The 18759-nt window shown below is 31.2% G+C and overlaps 2 protein-coding genes across 3 annotated transcripts in view; one reads left to right on the top strand and one right to left on the bottom strand.

Annotated features, from left to right (window-relative positions):
• Positions 1 to 440: 440 nt before the first annotated feature.
• On the bottom strand, positions 441 to 10000 carry LOC114334468 (39S ribosomal protein L32, mitochondrial). Its single transcript, XM_028284510.2, has 3 exons — positions 9703 to 10000; positions 9385 to 9627; positions 441 to 807 (listed from the first exon to the last, which is right to left on the bottom strand). Exons 1-3 carry the CDS (start codon positions 9791 to 9793, stop codon positions 545 to 547), a joined length of 597 nt encoding a protein of 198 aa, XP_028140311.1. The 5' UTR covers positions 9794 to 10000; the 3' UTR covers positions 441 to 544.
• The window catches only part of LOC114334459 (all trans-polyprenyl-diphosphate synthase PDSS1), a 352933-nt gene continuing 344061 nt past the window's right edge, over positions 9888 to 18759 (top strand). For both annotated transcript variants that reach the window (XM_050655543.1, XM_028284503.2), the window contains exon 1: positions 9888 to 10113. In XM_050655543.1, coding sequence (XP_050511500.1) covers positions 9961 to 10113 — 153 coding nt within the window. In that variant the 5' untranslated portion in view covers positions 9888 to 9960. The remainder of the gene's footprint in view (positions 10114 to 18759) is intronic.

Here is an 18759-nt window from a genome sequence, read left to right as displayed (position 1 = left end):
TGTTCTCGTCGTAAGCACACTGTTACCAACTTAAATATATTAAATTTACGTGTGAAACTGTATTACTGGCGCGAATAATTTAAAAAGATAGTTCACTTTGCCCCAAATTCCCCTACGTAACTTACCTTATCTTAATCTGGTCTTTAATAACTCAAAAAGTGTCGATTTATTTTAATAACTTTATATAACAAATTTTGCTTATAATTTATCCCTCTATCGACTTACGGAAATATTTTTAATAAAATAATTTTCACCCCGAGAAGGGGTGACATCCTCCCCAGGGTAAAAGCGCAAGTTGGCATTATGTCACCTTTGTTCCTTGAGGTATCCTCTAATTACTCACCAATTTTCATGAAAATCGATTGAGGTTCAACGAAATCGGAGGTGAAAACCTTCAGTGACTGCACTATATTTAAAAGGTTAAAAAGAAAAACAGTTACTGTAAGTATAAAATCTATATTGTAATTATGAAATATACAATATTCTTCAAAGTTTTTAACAACTTTATAATACATTTGATATCTACAAACTACTAAAATTAAATTTAACCTAGATCAGACGGCTTCACTTCTTTAGTGGTAGCATTCTTCTGTGTTGTTTCTTGCAGCAAGTTTTTGCTAAACCATTGCGGCCTTGGTTTATTCATTTCTACTATCCTTTTTCCCTCAAAGAATTCCGCTGGTTTGTCATTTTTTTCGCCTTCATATAAAACAACAATCTCTTTTTCCACAGGTTCCAATTTTAATTCGTTTTGAATCTGCTCTTGCATTGCCTTTGTTTCATCAATAACTTTCTTGTAGCATGTTGCTGAAATAAACCAAAATTTTGTTACTGTAAAAATTATATACTGGATAATATAACTTTTTTGCTATATGCAAAATAAATAAATTTATAAATTAATATAAACATATTATAGTATATTTCGTTGCATTGGAATAACAAAGTTCTATCTGCCTCAGGTGCCATTTTTAGTTATGACTATTTGAAGTTTTTATGTTATGCATTTATTTTACTATTATCGCCACCTGTATGTGTTAACAATGTAAATTAAAAAAAAATAATATATTTTATTAACCCTGAAAGGTTACTTCAATAGTTAATACAACGGAGTTCTGATTTGAGAAATGATTTAAACTTATTTAATAAAGGTTTATTCTCCACATATACACTTGTTTAACAATTATATTATGATATAATAAAACAACTTCAAGTTATTTGATAAAGTCTTATTGTTAACTTATAAACACTTTTAGTTCTTGCAGATAGGACCTTGTGTATTTAGTTGACTGTTTTTTTTATCTCAGTTAGAACCTTGTTAACTTATCAACATTTAAAATTCTTTCAGATAGAACCTTGTAATTTACGTATTTCAGCCACCTGTTAATATATATGTCGGTGCTAGTATCATATTAAGGTGAAGAACATAAAATAGAACCAAGTTACATAAAAATCTCAGTTTAGACAAAAATTGCAGATAGAACCTTGTTATTCTGACGCAACGATTTATGTTTTAAGTAAATATGCAGCAAACCATAATACAAGTTTGATAAAATTCAGATAAGATTCTGGGTTTCCAGAAGAAAGGAAAGACCTTGTTTCCTTACTTCAAATCCATATTTTTTTAGCCATTTAGCGTCATTCGTTAATTCTAAATTATAAGAAAAAGATAGAACCAGGCAAAAAAATGTAGTGAGATAGAAAAGAAATCAAAAATTCTTTTATAGAAAACCAAAATCATGGTAAGGTGACAACAGATATCACATAACTTAAGGAGGGGGTATGGTTTGAAATATTTAAATTTTTTTATTATTTCAAATAAAAGTGCATACTTTCAAGAATACTCTCTGAAAATTTCAAAATAATCGGAGTAAAATTACCAGAGATGCAGGGGGTTGAATATCCCTACCTTCGACTCGCTTTGCCGCGGCTTCGCGCCAGCACGACGGAGCGTAGTGAGAAACGTTAAATAACTGTTCGCCTTCTCTTTTGTAGATTACTCCCCAATTTAAAAAACATATTTCAATGTTCATCACTTTACGATTTGGCAGACAAATAAGAAGATGAAGATGCAGTTGTCAAAACTTTAAACGCATTTTTCTCAAAACTGCTTTTTCAAATGCGGTGGACATTGTAACTTAAAAACTACTCGGCCGATCTACCTGATATTTTGCACAGATTTTCTTTAGACACTTCGTGAGGTAACAACGTCGAGATATTTTTCGTTTTGTGCTTATTTTTTGTTCAACAATATTAAATCTGTTGGTTTTCACAAAATTTTTATCAAAAATTTCGTATTTTTGACTTTTGAGTGATACCAAAAATTCAAAAATCATTAAAAATAAAAAAAACTCGACGTTGTTACCTCGTGAAACTCATAAGCTAATAAAATCTTTTTGAATTTTTTGTTTCGTATAATCCAGTGATGAGTTCTGATGTCCACCGCAAAATCCATTTTTTTTTAGCTGCCTGCCAAAATTTGTCGCCAATGGCTTATTTTTCAATATTTTGGATTGAATTTTTTCTTAAATATTCTTTGAATTGTACTTAATGTGTTTATTTAATTTAAAAATAAAATAATTCTACCATAGTTTCGAAAAAAATTCACAAAAATGTGCTTGATATGTTGATTTCAAACCATACCCCCTCCTTAAGGGGAAAGGCGCAAAATGTCGCCTGTCAACATTTTCAATGTGTTTTAAATGTATTCATTTTTTTCGCATCCTCAGATAACTAATAAGTATTTTTGAAAAATTTTAAACGCAGAATGAAAGATTGCGTTATTATCGAGGGCCGAAAGTCCCTTAGAATAAATGAAAAGTTTCTTTTGAATGAAATATTTGTAATTAAAAATCACACTAAATTTTCTCTTTTATTTTCACCCCTGTAACTTATTAAAATAAACATTATAGAAGTTTTCAGGGACTTTCCGCCCTCAGTAATAATGTAATCTTTCATTCTGCGGTTAAGTTTTTCAAAAATATTTATTAGTTTTCTCAGGATTCGAAAACAAAAATAAATACATTTAAATCACATTGAAAATTTTGACAGGCGACATTTTGCGTTTTCCCCTTAAATAAAAAATGGAAAAGGAAAATATGGTCCAATCAGAAAGATATAAGTACTTTCCTACTTGGAAAATGGAACATGGAGGAAGGTAACATATGAAATGAGGTTTTCAATGATAACAGACAATATACAGGGTGTGTCTAAATAAGTATTACAAATAGGGGTAATTATGCATAAAAAATTATGACACTTTGCTCTATAAACGGAAATAATTCATTTCCGAGCTAGTAAGTATTTGTTTGATAAATAAATAAAATAAGTCTTATTTGACTTTAGTAAAATGGAGAAATGTCAGTTTATTGGTCGAATACCTTTATTCATAGAATAAACTACTATTTGTCGTTGGTGAAACCGGCCATTAGTGTATAAAAATAGCACAAAACGGTATAAATAATGCCAATAATGAAGAAAACAACCACCATGAAATTAGAAACAATAATACAATATAATTGGCAAAGCCCCAGGATATAATAAAATAATGTAGCTCTAATTTTCCAAATACACAAGAAACGAGATTGCAAAAACTACCTAAGAATAGAATAATATTAATAAGTTTGAACAAATACTAAATAATAAAATAATGCATTCATTCATTCATTTGGCTCTACAACTCTATGTGAGTCTTGGCTGCATTTACTATTTCCCTCCATTGTTGTCGGTCCTGAGCAGCTATTGCTGTACTCCCATTTTGCGTATATTACTGGCTACTGCATCCTTCCATCCCTTTCTTGGGTGAACAACTGACCTGTTGCCACCGGGCCTTTCCCAGAATGTGGCGTTCAGAAGTCTTTTGTCACTTTATCTTAGCACGTGACGTGGCCCATCCATCTTATTCGGTTTGCTTTATTGTAGCATACTATGTTTTTATTTCCATATACTGTCTGGAGTTCATCATTGTGTCTTCTTCTCCATTCTCCTGTTGTCTCTTCTCTGCGAGGCCCATACATAGTCCGCAGTATCTTTCTTTCAGTACCAGTAATTTTGTCGTTTCCCGCTGGTTCAGAGTCCATGTCTCACTTTATTGAGGGATGCCATGCAATAAAATAATGCCAAAAATCAATAATACACTAGAAGCAGAAAAGGTGCAGAACAAGTAAATAGTTTTAAGGCCTAGAAGTAGACTTTGAAAATCAAGGGTTAGATTGAAAAACGATGAATGTCAATATTTGGTCATTTTGCGATTTTTGTGCAATCTGTCAGCTTAGAAACAGTACTATCAACCTGTGAATGGCCAAGGAGAAATAAAGATGATAATCGTCTTAAAATCACGTCACAAAATTGGATGCAAGGCGGAAAACAATGAATCTGTAACTTTGTTTCTCATTTTACCGAAAATGCTTGCAGGTAGATGTTCATCGTTCTTCCCCCTGACCCTTCAAATATGAATTATAAATAAAAACACAATAAATAAGACACTAATATTATAGGGCAATGAACAATCCTTTAGTAAAAAAAAAGGGATTTCCGAAGTGAAAATCGTAATAACAAATAAGGATATTTTAAAGTAAAATTGTAGTAAAAAATGGTAAAAAAAGAATTTCAAAATGAACAAAAATAAATGTCTTTAACTCTAACGCCAACATTTAGGTATGAATTAGGGACCCACCAAAAAACAATATTTACAGTAGAATCAAAGCAGAAATGGAACATTTCTGGTGAGTTAAAACTGTCACACCAATGGATGAAATAAGAAATACTGTGATAAGGGACAAGATAGAACTAGACCCAGCTATTAAATTCATAGAAAAATAAACAACTAGGTCGGTAGAGACATCTACAAATAATGTGATTCATGGTTCATAACCAATGGATGCATTCTGACAACCTCCGAAGCTGACTGTAAGCACAAAGAGGCTTAGTAGTTGCATCCAGCAGCATTAGGGAGCGTTTAGTAAATCTCACAGCGGCTAGCTGCCAGCAGTGTCGTCTGAATGCTACCGCTTACTCAGCTGTCTAGCTGCTGAGGTGGTCCGAATGTACCCAATATCTGTGTACCAGGTATAACCCTTCAGGTATCTTATTTATTTATTAACGGGCAATCACCCAATTAAAATACAGTATAAACATTAATCACAGGAGATTTATACCTAACCTAAAATAAATTTAATTTATTATCCACTTTTGAAATTTTTACAATCAATTCATCGCAAATCGCATTTTATTTTAAAATATTGATGTCTAATAACCAAAGACCAGAAAAAATGCACCAAAAAAATGTAAAAAAATGCAATTGATTTGTGAAAAATATGCAAGAGCCTATATGAAAAATGCAATATTAAAATGCAACATTAATAATCTTTTGGACTATTAGGCATTATAAATTAAATTAGTATAATGGTAGGTAGATTCAGATTCGTTTATTCATGTCACTAACACAAGTGTTTAACACATGTCAAATAAAATTACACAAAGATTTGGACGCAATACAAATTAAAAAGATGCACAATACGACTAAGAGTATTAATAACATTAAATACTAACATTAAAATCACATTAAATTTGATTACATTAACAATGGACATTGCTTAAAGTCATAAAATCCTAAAATTTAAATGCAAGAAATTCCTCATTACTATAAAAAACATTTTCTAACAAAATATCTTTAATTGTACTCTTAAATTGATTTAATGGAAGACACTTTAAACTATCTGGAAGTTTGTTGAAAAATTTAATAGCCCAGTATCCTGGCCCAGTTTGACACCTCCTCAATCTCCAGTAGGCTGGCACGAGATGGTGTTTATATCGGGTGTCATGTTGGTGTATGTTCTCATGGGTTTCAAAGTGCGCCCCTCCCCTCTTGATAAACATTAGGTTCTCAAGTATATATAGAGATGGAACAGTGAGAATTCTTAGGGACCTATATGCTTGCCTACAATCATCCCTATACCAAAGACCAGCAAGAACTCTAACTGCCTTATGCTGCCAACCAAAGACTGTCAACATTTCTGCTGAATGACCCCAGACTAAAATGGCATAGGCTAGATGAGACTGAAAAATTGCATGGTACGCTGTTAATAAGACTTTATGTGAAACATTAGATGCCAGATTCCTGAGTACAAACAGATTTTTTGCTAGCTTTTTACTTAGACTGTTGATATGTTCACCCCATTGAAGCTTGGGATCTAATAATACACCCAGAAATCTGACACTGCTCATACCATCATTTACATTCTGTGTGTTTCTGAGAGAAAAAACAACTCTGTTGGTTTTTGCTGCATTGAGCAGTAATCGGTTTACGCAAAACCATTCATTGGTCACTGACTGTGCAGACATAGAACCCTCAAGCGACTCCCCAAGTGTATCAGTTGTAAAAGACACTGTGGTGTCATCGGCGAAGAGTGTGTACTTTGCATTTGTGTTAATGCTCGTAAGGTCATTAATATAAATTAGAAAGAGAATGGGTCCCAGAACAGAGCCCTGGGGAACCCCAATATTAACAACACTCTTTCCCGATAACACCCCAGAGACCCTCACAACCTGTGTTCTGTTTTCTAAGTAAGATTGAACTAGTTTTACACTGTAAGGACAGAAGTTGTATTTTTTGAGTTTTTGCAAGAGCATTCCATGATCTACACAGTCAAATGCCTTGCTCAAGTCACAAAACAGAACAGTATTAAACTGCAACCTATGAAAGGAGTCTACAATATGTGAGACCAAGTCCAGTATGCCAAGTACTGTGGATTTGTCCTTTCTAAAACCGAACTGAGAGTCTGAGAAATAGTTATTATTTTCAAAAAATGTGGTTATTTGTACTGCCATAGCTTTTTCAACAATTTTAGAGATTATTGGAAGCAGCGAAACAGGTAATAGGTAGGTACTTAGAATTTTTGTGCACGCTGAGCAAAATAAATTACCTCTGTCCCATGAAAGCTCTGGATGCGCCTTTATCCACAAATGTTTAATACTTGTCACTTTCGGCATTTTGGCAAAAAAATTATTCGTTACTCAATTTAAACTATATGTCAAAAATAATAATAATGCAACAACACACTGCGAATCAAAACACGAAATGAACCAGCTTTTATACAAATGTTAAAATCTAAATTTCTGTACCTGCTTATTCCCCTACAAAGAGCAAACAAGTTTTTACAACCTATGTCAACAAATTGTTATCCTACCCACCAAGTTATATTAGGGATTAGTCGGCTTAGTCCCAAAAATAGATAATAGAATAAGAATATTACCCGATTTAAACATTTTTCTTAAAAAAATGGATTATACACAGTTATTGAATTTACCACTGATAGTTTTTAATTGAAAGTGAAAGTAAACCTTTGAGATCTAAAATATCGAATTAATGCAACTTTTCTGAATTTATCAAGAAAAAATGCAAAATGTTTAGGTATAATGTTTGAAAAAATGCAACATTTTCTAATTTATCAAAAAAAATGCAACATTTTCTAATTTATCAAAAAAAATGCAAATATATGCAAAAAATGCAGATTGCATTTAATCTGGTCCTTCCTAATAACTGACTGGCTTTTAGAGCTGGATAAATTCGACACTCCCATCAAACAAGATTGTAACTCAAGTTACATCTTTTTTCAGATTTCAACACATGCGAATTCAGCAAAAAATTGCGCACACGTCAATATAAACGACATAGTTTAATTCTCAATAGTTTGGCTAATACTCCATTGAAAAAAGTTGTATTTTAACTTACGTGTGCCATTCTAGCGTGAAAAAGGCAGTAACACTGGATACTCCCTATGTTAAATATTTACTTTCTTTATTCGCAGTGTGCAAGTACTTGGAAAGGGAAACGAGAAACGACCGTGCGCGAGTCGCGGAGAAATATTGCAACTATCTTAAATAATTCATATTGTCAATTGAAATTGTCAAATTGACGTATATTTCATACCTTCTGTCATTGACGCTGAAAAATTATATATTGCTCCACAATATTGATATAATATGCAATTATTATATAAAGGTAAATTTAATTAATTGTATTTTGCTTGCAGTACTGCATTTTAATAACTGATTTTATTTACTACATACAATTGTTTACGTTTGCTAAACATAACCTGCATCTTATTTTTTCTTCTTATTATTTTTTTGGACTATGGTCTTGACAATTATCCAGCAACCAGGACTAATATAATTGGCCAATATAATTAAAAGTGCGAATAAAAGTACAGAGCGTAGAAATAGAGGTCGCTTTGCCGAACTTGCACGGTCCCAATAGTTGACGCATAACAAGGTTTTTAAATGAGTTACGACTTTGCTGCACGTATGTTTAATTTATAAAGTAATCAAACATACGGTGAATCTCATAAGTCAATTTATCGAAATAAAAGTAAAATCTAAAATAAAAAAAACTAAATTATCTACCGACTTTTTTTCCTTTTTGATAGTTGCAGTGGACAAAACAAGTATAGAATAGTGTTTGCTACATACTTCTATGCAGTGAAAAAGTTTAATATTAACATTACACATGTATTTTTTGAAATAACACATTCACAAAACGAGGGTGATTCAATGTATACCCTTATAGAAAAACCGAAAAATATTAAGTCGTATATGCTCCACACCTATGGATAACAATGATACGATATGCCAAAGCATCAGGCAAGCCTAAATCCGTAACTGAAATAAATCAGAAACAGATTCTAAATTTTAACCTATTTAAGGACACACATGTTAATTTTGAAGTAGATATTATTAGTAAAAGAGTAAAGTAATAAAATAAAATGGTTTAAAATTAAATATTTACAGATACGCAATAAGAATGCGAAAAGTTTGAGATACTTTATACCATTGTTTTTTTCATAGTGATAGAATATTAATGTTATTGTAAAATTTATAATTTCCAATTAAAATTGTGTAAACTGTTAGTTGATATTTTGTTTAAATATACCATAAAAACTAATTTTCTCCTAGCTACATTGCAAATAACTCAAAACATACAACCTTTTAATAGTTAAACGGGAAAATAATTAACACGGAGAGTGTAAAATGGTTGTTAGGCGAGTTACAACCTTTTTCTATGGATACTCATGTTTAATCTCAAGGTTGTATATCAATCAAACTCAAGATTTTCAATAGCTAATAAAATTACAAAGAATACATCTCACAGTAATCCCTTATTATGTTATAAATATCATATCACATTAGTGTAAAAGAGTGTAATCATTTCGCTACAAATTTTTAAAAATTCATGTTTTCGTTTTTTGCCTCTCCTGTAAAATCGCTAAAAATGAGTTACAACCTTGTTCGATGGGGGTGTCGAATTAGTCAAATCTAAACAAGCATTACATAACTTAGATATACATTAAAACATTAGTCAGTACTGTTTTTCATTAAATAAAAACTTACGACATAAAACACCAGCCTCGTGGTCATCACCACACACATTACAGGTCCTTAAATCCTTCCTAGGCAATAAAATTTTCAAGACATAATAAGGATCACCAAATTTTCTTTTCCATCGTTTTTCTACTGAGCGCCGATGTTTAGGAACTGCCCATAAAAATCCCTCGCCTATTATATCTTTAATAGAAAATTTGGGCAAATTCTGAGGACTTTTGTTTAATTCTATTCCTGCTAGGCAAAGTGCATCTGTCAAAAAGTAAGGTTATGTTAGGTCATCAATTTAAAATCCTATCTAACATTATGTAATATTTGAAATTTTACCTGGTGGAAAACCTCTTCCAAAAGTATTAAGTACATGATGCTTCAAATTTTGAACTGCTAAATTAATTCGCGTCAAAATAGTAGCAGACATTATCTTGCAGGTTAGAAAACGTAGAAATCGTGATTGGTATGGTAATGGTAAAAGGCGCTCGAGGTAGTGGGACTACGGCGACGTCGTGTTTGTTGGTGGAAAGGCGCTTGTGAGGTGCTCCGCCACGCTTCTTAGTCGGTGATTGCGGTCTCGCAGCAGTCTTAACGATGGCTTCTTTAGGATATAGTAGAATTTGTGCCCGTGTTCATGAAAAACTGTGTCAGTGGGGACATTCACAGATAACCAAAAAAACAACTTGTGTGCGCGCAAAAATTGGATTTTTCACGCTGACAAGGAATTTCTCTGAAAATACAACAAAGGTTTGTTTTCTTTGATTATTTGATTTAAACTTTTAATATTTTCCTCATTTATCTTCCTCTTCTTTTAATAATTGACTCTTACTTTTAAGACGACCAGTTTCTGAACGAAAACGAAAGTAATTTTTTAGTTTTACACGAAAATAACTTTTACTTTTTGCTCGAGCATTCGAAAGTTTATTGGTGATGAGTTTATTGTATTAATTTCTCGTCCTACATACACTTTGACTCAAGATACTGGTTGAATATCTCCAGTTTGAGACACCTGTTATATTACATCTTTATTTTAGCTTTTACTTTCTTTATAATAGCCATAATGTAACAAAACAGATGCTAAAGACTACAGTTTATTCACAAATTGGTAGGAAGTTTCTCTTCTGTTGTAATCAATTATATTCTGATTTAAATTATATTCAAATAATTTTTGTATTATTTTTGATGAATGACACCCCATATCAAAAACAAGAGCAAGAGCGGAAATGAGTACCTACATACTCAAGATAAACCGGAAATACAAATTTTTAGCTTGCGCTTCTTAGCGATTTTTGTAGCTAAATATATCCAATATTTTTTTCTTTCAAGATCACTATTGTTTAAATATATACCTACATATTATTTAAAGATACTTACTTTTAGTAATATTTATAACCAATAAGAACAAATTGCTACTTACCTACTGTAGTGAGTTTATAGGATGAAATATAAATCATTAAAAAATATATATTTTGGTATTTAATATTTTTCTTATTTTATACTGCTGTCTAAATTGCTTTTATACATACATTATAATAGGTATATGTAGGTACATACCTTTATTTCATTTTTATAAAATTATTAGGTACCTAAGTACATTTTTTTGTAAATGGCATTCGCACAAAAAAATTGTACTTAATTCTTTAAATTGTATTGTGTACCTACTTACATTTTTCTATAAATACTTCATATAAATGTTGTTACACCATTTTCTTTGTAATCAATCTTCATATCATTATTTGTCTTTCCTCCACTTCCACCTGTATGATTTACTTTTATATTTTTTGTAGATTCTTCTTCTTTATTCTTCTAATGGCGCTACAACCCTTTGTTAGTCTTGGCCTGCTTAACAATGTTCTTCCATTCTGCTCTGTCAGATACTTTCCTTCGCCACTCCTGATGTTCATGGTTTTAAGATCTCCCTCTATGTTGTCTATCCATCTTTTACAGCATCTTTCTCTTGTTCTATTTCCTTGGGATTTCCATCTCTGGATTACTTCTAACTGCTCGATTATCTGGCATACTTTCTAAGTAACTAAGCCAGCTTAGTATTTGTGACATTACAAATCTAACATTATCTTTGGTCTGCATTAGTTAATCCAGCTCGTAGTTCATTTTAATTCTCCACTAACCATCGCTGCAATGGGTTTGTCCAAATATCTTCCTTAGTATTTTGCGCTCAAATATTCTCAGTTGATTTTCATCACTGGTTGAGAGGGTCCACTTTTCACATCCATATATGACCACTGGTCTAATTACTGTTTTGTAGATTCTAAGCTTAGACTCATGATTCAGTAACTTACTTTTCATTAAGTCCTTGTATGCATAAAGGCACTTATTACCGCTAAGAATCTGTGCTTGTATTTTTTGAGTGCTGTGTTTGTTGTTATTTATTATTGAGCTTAGGTAGGAAAAAGTGAAGGCATATATTTTTAGGTATGGTTGTCTTCCTTCAGATTCTCATGTAGATTTGACTCTGTACACTCCATATATTTTGTTTTACTTTTATTTATATATAGACCAAACGTAGCAGCTTCCTGCTTCAGCTATATAGCTTTTCCGCTTAATATCCTTTTGATGCGGCTTGTTATCATATATGATATAATTATCATTATGATATAACATCATCCGCATATACGCATATTTGCATAGAACTTGTATTAATACAGCCATTCATATCAAATTTTCTTACAACTTCCAAAGTTAGATTAAAAAGTGTTGTTGATAAGGCATCACCTTGCCTAACTCCATTTTCAATATCAGTTGCCTCTGTCATGTATCCATCTATTCTCACCATGGCTTTGGAACCCTCCAAAGTTACTCATTTAAGTTTAACTAACTTATTGGGTATCGCTAACATAGATAGTTGCCTTAACATCTTTTGTCTATCTACTCCATCAAACACCTGTTTGAAATCGATATACAAGTTGTAAATTGGTATGTTATATTTAACATATTTTTTGTAGATTAATATTTTTTTTATTTTGTAATGTACATTATTCATTTCCTTTTAAATGTCACTTCTTACTGATTGTCATATAGCAGAACTTTTTAATTGCATACTTTCCATTGTATTTCCATTTTTAAAAATATAATAATTTACTGTTGCTGTATAAATTTGTTATTATGAGGATTTTCATTCCACCTGTTCAGATTATTTAATTGCTTAATATTCGTTCTTATTTCATCTATTACCTACCTACTTTAATAACTAACACAATTACTGTTCGCTTTTTCTAGGGTGTGTTGTGTTGACAGCATGCTTCTATATTTTCAACACATGCTTTAGTACCTACTAGGCTGTTTTCAGTTCTGTAGTTGCTGAAGAGGTATTTTAATAACTCGATAGACTCTATTACTTTTGTTGTCTCGAATATCTGAGTTTCCCTGTGATATTTGTGTTAACAATGTTTGTCTGCGGTGCATGTACTTAATACGTTCTAGTAATTTTTATTTTACTTTCTGGTGATATTTTTTGTTACTTTCTTGTTAACTGTGTCTTTGTATTTAGTATCAGAGCTGTATTTTTTTATTATTTGTAGATTCTTATTTTGAAGAAATTATGGTTATTTGTGTACAGGACTTAATAATGTTATTACAAAAGTAACATATTAGTCTCGTTTATTGTCGTGATTTCAAGCAGTTTCATTTTTAAGGATAAAAACCGAGTTTAGGACTTGGTGTCAAAGAATTAAGATATAAATTTTAAAGGGACTGCATGTTGTGTATAACACTTTGAATTTTTATATTTATAGAGTAAACCAATACAGGGCACTCATACACTCAATGGTATGGAGCCTATTAAGTAAACAAATGTGCATTGAAGATTTCTTTCCTAAGAATGCATTGGTTCATAGTTACTAATATATTTATACTAATATAAATAAGACCATCATAATAATATATGTAAATACCACTTCAGTTTTCAAAAAACTAGATTTTTAGTACCTAGGTACTTATTGGCCTATGGGATTCTTTCAACTGTAGATAATATATGTTGTATGTTACCAATATTTATGTTTCCTCTAGGTTTAATTTATTTTAAAGAAAAATAGTCTTATTTTTAATTTTAGTGAAACAAAATTTTTTGTATGTGATTATTTTTTTATAAATCTTCGTTTCGTCTTCAGCAACAATAATCTGTAAGTTAGAAATCATAGGATGTACAGGGCCGCTTCAGCTCTAAATGTTTATAACGAAATTTGCCCCCTTATTTTCAAACCCAAAAATTAGAGGTTTGAAAATGTTTTACGCATTTATTTACATCAGAATATGAAAATATAACTCTTTAGAAGGAGATTGGATGTTTCACCAACTCTCTACGATTTTTTTTAAAAAAAGTTATAGCCTTCGACATTTGACCTCTTGGGATAAACAATTTATAATATCTAAGCAACAAATTCGTTAATCTGGCTTTACAATTTTTTTTATGTTTGGAATTGAAAGATCTTCATTTTAAAGCTTTAAAAAATAAAAAAAATTATTTGTACAATAAATAATGCAATTGTAAAAAACGGTCATTTTGGACTTTTCGCAGGCTGTTTTGCAATAACTAATTAACGAAATTAAACTTACTATACCTTAAATTGTAGGTTTTTTAATTTACTACAACTTTCTATAAAAAATTTTTCTCTAAAATCAATATCCTAAGCTGCAAAATTAAAAATCATTAAAAATTGCAAATTTAACAAATGAAAATCGCAATAAAAAAAAGCGCACAATATTTTTGGTTACATTTTAGTAGAAGTTATTCCTGGCATCGTCCTTTACAACACCTGATAGGTTTCAAAAATTCCTGAATTATATCACGTTTTTTCACCCACAGCCTGGGGTATTACCCAAAAAATTCGTGTTCTACGGGTCAAAATACATAAAAAAAACTTGGGTAAGTCCATATGAATAAACGAGGCCGTTGTACCCCACCTGGCGACTGGACTATATGGTTTATGCTTCATGTCAGCTAATATTAGTCCTGTCGCCAGGGGGGGTACAACGGCCTTCTTAATTCAGATGGACTTACCCAAGTTTTTTTATGTATTTTGACCCGTAGAACACGAATTTCTTTGGGTAACAGTTGATCCGGATGTCGATAAGATTGTTATAAACAAAGAAGTTGAGGAATTACATAACAGCGATTTCTCGCAAAGCAAAACATTTTTTTGTATTTTTTGGGTCATTCTAACCAAAAAATGTTCCTACAAGTTCTTTCGTACGATGCATAGTTTTCGAGATAAACGCGGTTAAACTTTCAAAAAATGGAAAAATTGCAATTTTTGAACCCGAATAACGTTTGAATAAAAAATAAAATAGCAATCCTGCTTACCGCCTTTAAAAGTTTAAGTCAAATTATATCTGTTTTGAATATTTGCATTGCTAAAAATTTATTTTTTGATTGTTAAAAAAAGCTATAAACACATACTGTTTCCCGTGCCTAATACATGCGTTTTAATGCATGCTACTTACAAATAGCCCCGCTTGCACTTTTACCTCCTCTACGTACTCGTTCGATTTTAAATGAGAAATCATTGAAACATCACTCAAGCACTAGGTGTTTATAGCTTTTTTTTAACAATAAAATAATATATTTTTGGCCATACAAATAATTAAAACCGATATAATTTGACTTGAACTTTCAAATGCGGTAAGCAGAATTGCTATTTTATTTTTTAATCAAAAGTTTTTCGGGTTCAAAAATTCCAATTTTTCGATTTTTTGAAAGTTCAACCGCGTTTATCTCGAAAACTATGCAGCCTACGAAAAAATTTGTAGGAACATTTTTTGGTTAAAATGGCCCAAAAAATACAAAAAAATGTTTTGTTTTGCGAGAAATCGCTGTTATGTGATTTCTCAACTTCTTGGTTTATAACAATCTTATCGACATCCGGATCAACTGTTACCCAAAAAATTCGTGTTCTACAGGTCAAAATACATAAAAAAAACTTGGGTAAGTCCATCTGAATACAGGAGGCCGTTGTACCCCCTCTGGCGACAGGACTATATATTTATTTTTATGTTTCAATATTTTTTTCTTTAATGTTGGACCTTGTAAGACGGGAATTGTCTGAAACAACTTGACTTAACAAACTATGTTATTACGCAGGATATATTATGAATATTACAAGGTAAAATTTGGAAATTATGTATAATTTTCGTCAGATATTAAGGAAAAATACATAACATTTTGAAATGAATAATTTATCACGTTTTAAATAATGAAATTTTTGATAACCTAAATACAGACAACAATTTTCTATATATATTTTTCTTTCAATATATTTCATCTTTTAATATACTTATTGACTTTTGTATTTATATATAGGGTGTCCCAAAAGTAGCGGGACGGTCGAATATTTCGCGAAATGAACATCAAATCGAAAAACTGACAAATACTTTTCTTCAATTTTTTCAAAAATCTTTCGAATGACACCAAACACCCCCAGGAGGTGGGGTAGGGGGTAACTTTAAAATCTTAAATAGGAATCCCCACTTTTTATTGCATATTTGGATTCATTAGGTACGTAAAAATAAGCAACTTTTATTCCAGAGATTTTTTCGAATTGTGGTTAGATGGCTCTATAATCAGAAAAAACAATTTATCATGAATACCCCAGGCTGTGGGTGAAAAACGTGATATAATTAAGGAATTTTTGAAACCTATCAGGTGTTGTAAAGGACGATGGCAGGAATAACTTATACTAAAATGTAACCAAAAATTTCAGGAGCTTTTTTATTTATGACGTTTTTCATTTGTTAAATTTTCAATTTTTAAAGATGTTTAATTTTGCAGCTTAGGATATTCATTTTAGAGAAAAACTTTTAAATAGAAAATTGTATTGAATTAAAAAGCCTACAATTTGAGCTATAACAAGTTTAATTTTGTTAATACGTTATTGCAAAACAAAATGCGAAAGGTCCAAAATGGCCGTTTTTTGCAATTGCATTATTTATTGTAAAATTAACTTTTATTTATTTTTAAGGCTTTAGAATGAAGATCTTTCAATACCAAACATAAAAAAAATTATAGAGCCCGATTGGTAAACTTGTTCCTTAGATATTATAACTTGTTTATTCCAAGGGGTCAAATGTCGAAGGCTATAACTTTTTGAACAAAAAAATCGTAGAGTTAATCCAAGATCCACTCTCTTTCTAAAGACTTATATTTTCATATTCTTATGTAAATAAATGCGTAATAGCTATTTGTATAACCTCCCAAGAATGAAGTTTGCGCCCGACGCGTAGCGGAGGGCAGTAATCATTCAAGGGAGGAAAAGGCACTTTACTCCCATGTTATAGGTACATATGGTTTTTCCACCTTCCTCAAATAACAAGTCATTTTTTCATTTTTACTTACTTAATTTATTTATGTAACTAGCCAACAAAATTTATTTGAACTAAAACTAACAAGTAGATATAATATAACTGTCAATTGTCAAATATAAGTCAAATTATTAATGTAAACATTGTTAAATCAAAATAACAATTTACTATGTTTTACCATTCTACAAAATACAGGGTGCTTTATAAATAAACGTTAAAATGTATAAATAGTTACGTAACAGAAAATAGATATTGTACAGAGCGTTAATAAGTTATATTTCATGAATGAAATTTCATGACGTCACTTTTACTTTTCCTCCCTAGGGAGGAAAAGTACAACTTTGCTCCCTGCAATCAGTTTCGCAAAAGTATACTTTCGGTAGAGGTAGGTGGAAAAACATTTTTCAACCTCTTATTTCGGGTTTGAAAATAAGGGGGCAAATTTCGTGAAGACAAAATAAAGATTCAAAACAAAATAAAAATTTTCTACGAACAATTGAAGCCGAGATAATTGCTTTTGTTTTTTTAAATCGTAGTGACTTTATTAATAACAATTAAGAAATTATTTCACAGTCATCAACTAAAGAAAAACTTATATTATCTTAAAATAAAAATTCTTTTAAACGATAATTACATTTAATTATTAAAAATGCTTTTTAAAGTTTAGTGGAGATTTATTTTTCTGTACGAATGTGATTTATTGTGTAGGTTGTCCTTAGACCGTAGAAACGGTTAGCAACTTATAGTACATTGAATCACGGTTTTTGCTCCAAATTTTAAAGCACCGCTTGGATTGACTTGAAATTTAGCAAACATATAGATAACATGTCAAGGAATAAAAAAGGGGGTGACCTTCACCCCTTAGAAGGGGTGAAAAAATATACGTTCAAAATAAGTTAGGAAATTGATAAAACGTATAATTCTAAGCAACTTTTGTTCTACAACATTTTCTCATTTAGTTAATACTTTTCGAGTTATTTCCGAGTAAATACGTTCATTTTTCAACAAGATGAAAATCCGTTTTTAGGCGGTTTTTTTCAAATAACTTAAAAAGTAAGTAATTTATTGAAAAAAACATTCTTAGCAAAAATATAGCCCATTAAAAATTAAAAAAAAATGGTGTATGTATGAACTTACTAGACTCAGCAGAAGCAAAGTTCTAGCTAATGAAAAATAGGTTCATATCCGTCAAATTTCAAAGTGAAATACCCATAAAATGAAGCACTCTTTGGTGAACACTAATTACAACTTTTTTAAAGTGTTTAAAAAATATGTGTATCTATCTGTTTTTTAAAAAGTTTGTAGCATCAATAGTAAGCAAGCTACACTCAAATCAAAGTTGGTCTCTTTTTTTTGGTCAAAAAAACTCGGGAAAGTTACCCCCTAATTAGTATCAAAAATGAAATTAATCCTTTAAAAAAAAACTAAAAAAAACTAAGTTTTCAGTTTTCAGTTTTCCTTAGTCTCAGCATCCGTTATGGCTTGCAAATTGTAGAAGCCTCGGAGGTGTTACCAGAGAAGGTTCCCATTGTTTTCATTCTGGTAGAATGACATTTTTGGATGTTGTTTTATGTGCTATTAGATTGAAAACTTAGTTTTTTGATAACAGTTGCCGCTAGGGCATCCCTGCCATTTCGTTCGTTGCAATCCGTGACTGCACGCCGGGGTTTGTCCTAGTTGGGTCAGAGAGAGCAGCATATGTGCCTCCTGATGAGAGACTAATAAGTTTCGAAACCGGTAGAATTGCTTGCTGCACTCTCTGATTGAACTGGAATAATGATGCGGCTGTAGTTTCGTGTTGCAACGAAATTGAAAATGGTTATTCATTTTTAATCCTTTTTACTTTATAAGTTGTTTTACTCGTGTATGTGTCGTTTATGTCTGCAAGATTCATTGGTTCAAAGTGATTATTTTTGAAGGGACTGTAGTTGAAAGGACTTGAACTAGTCAATAATCACGAGTGTATGCAAATTTAGAACAGCCATATCTTAACCAATTTTTGCCTTACAAAAAAAAACAAAAAATCCAAAATACTCAAAAAAGCAAAAACTACAGTTTGTTACTCTTTGTAATTTTTGG

The sequence above is a fragment of the Diabrotica virgifera genome, chromosome 7 (assembly GCF_917563875.1).
Source record: "Diabrotica virgifera virgifera chromosome 7, PGI_DIABVI_V3a".
Classification (NCBI taxonomy): Eukaryota; Metazoa; Arthropoda; class Insecta; order Coleoptera; family Chrysomelidae; genus Diabrotica; species Diabrotica virgifera.
Note: the sequence above shows the minus strand (reverse complement) of the source record. Positions and strands in the feature narration are given on the sequence as shown.

What these genes read in the sequence shown, in the direction of transcription:
- LOC114334468 (XM_028284510.2), bottom strand. Translation starts at nt 9,793, where the DNA reads ATGTCTGCTACTATTTTGACGCGAATTAATTTAGCAGTTCAAAATTTG. An exon ending in TGGAAGAGGTTTTCCACCAG is followed by an intron (nt 9,628 to 9,702) that starts GTAAAATTTCAA and finishes ACTTTTTGACAG; the next exon opens with ATGCACTTTGCCTAGCAGGA. An exon ending in CGAGGCTGGTGTTTTATGTC is followed by an intron (nt 808 to 9,384) that starts GTAAGTTTTTAT and finishes GGTTTATTTCAG; the next exon opens with CAACATGCTACAAGAAAGTT.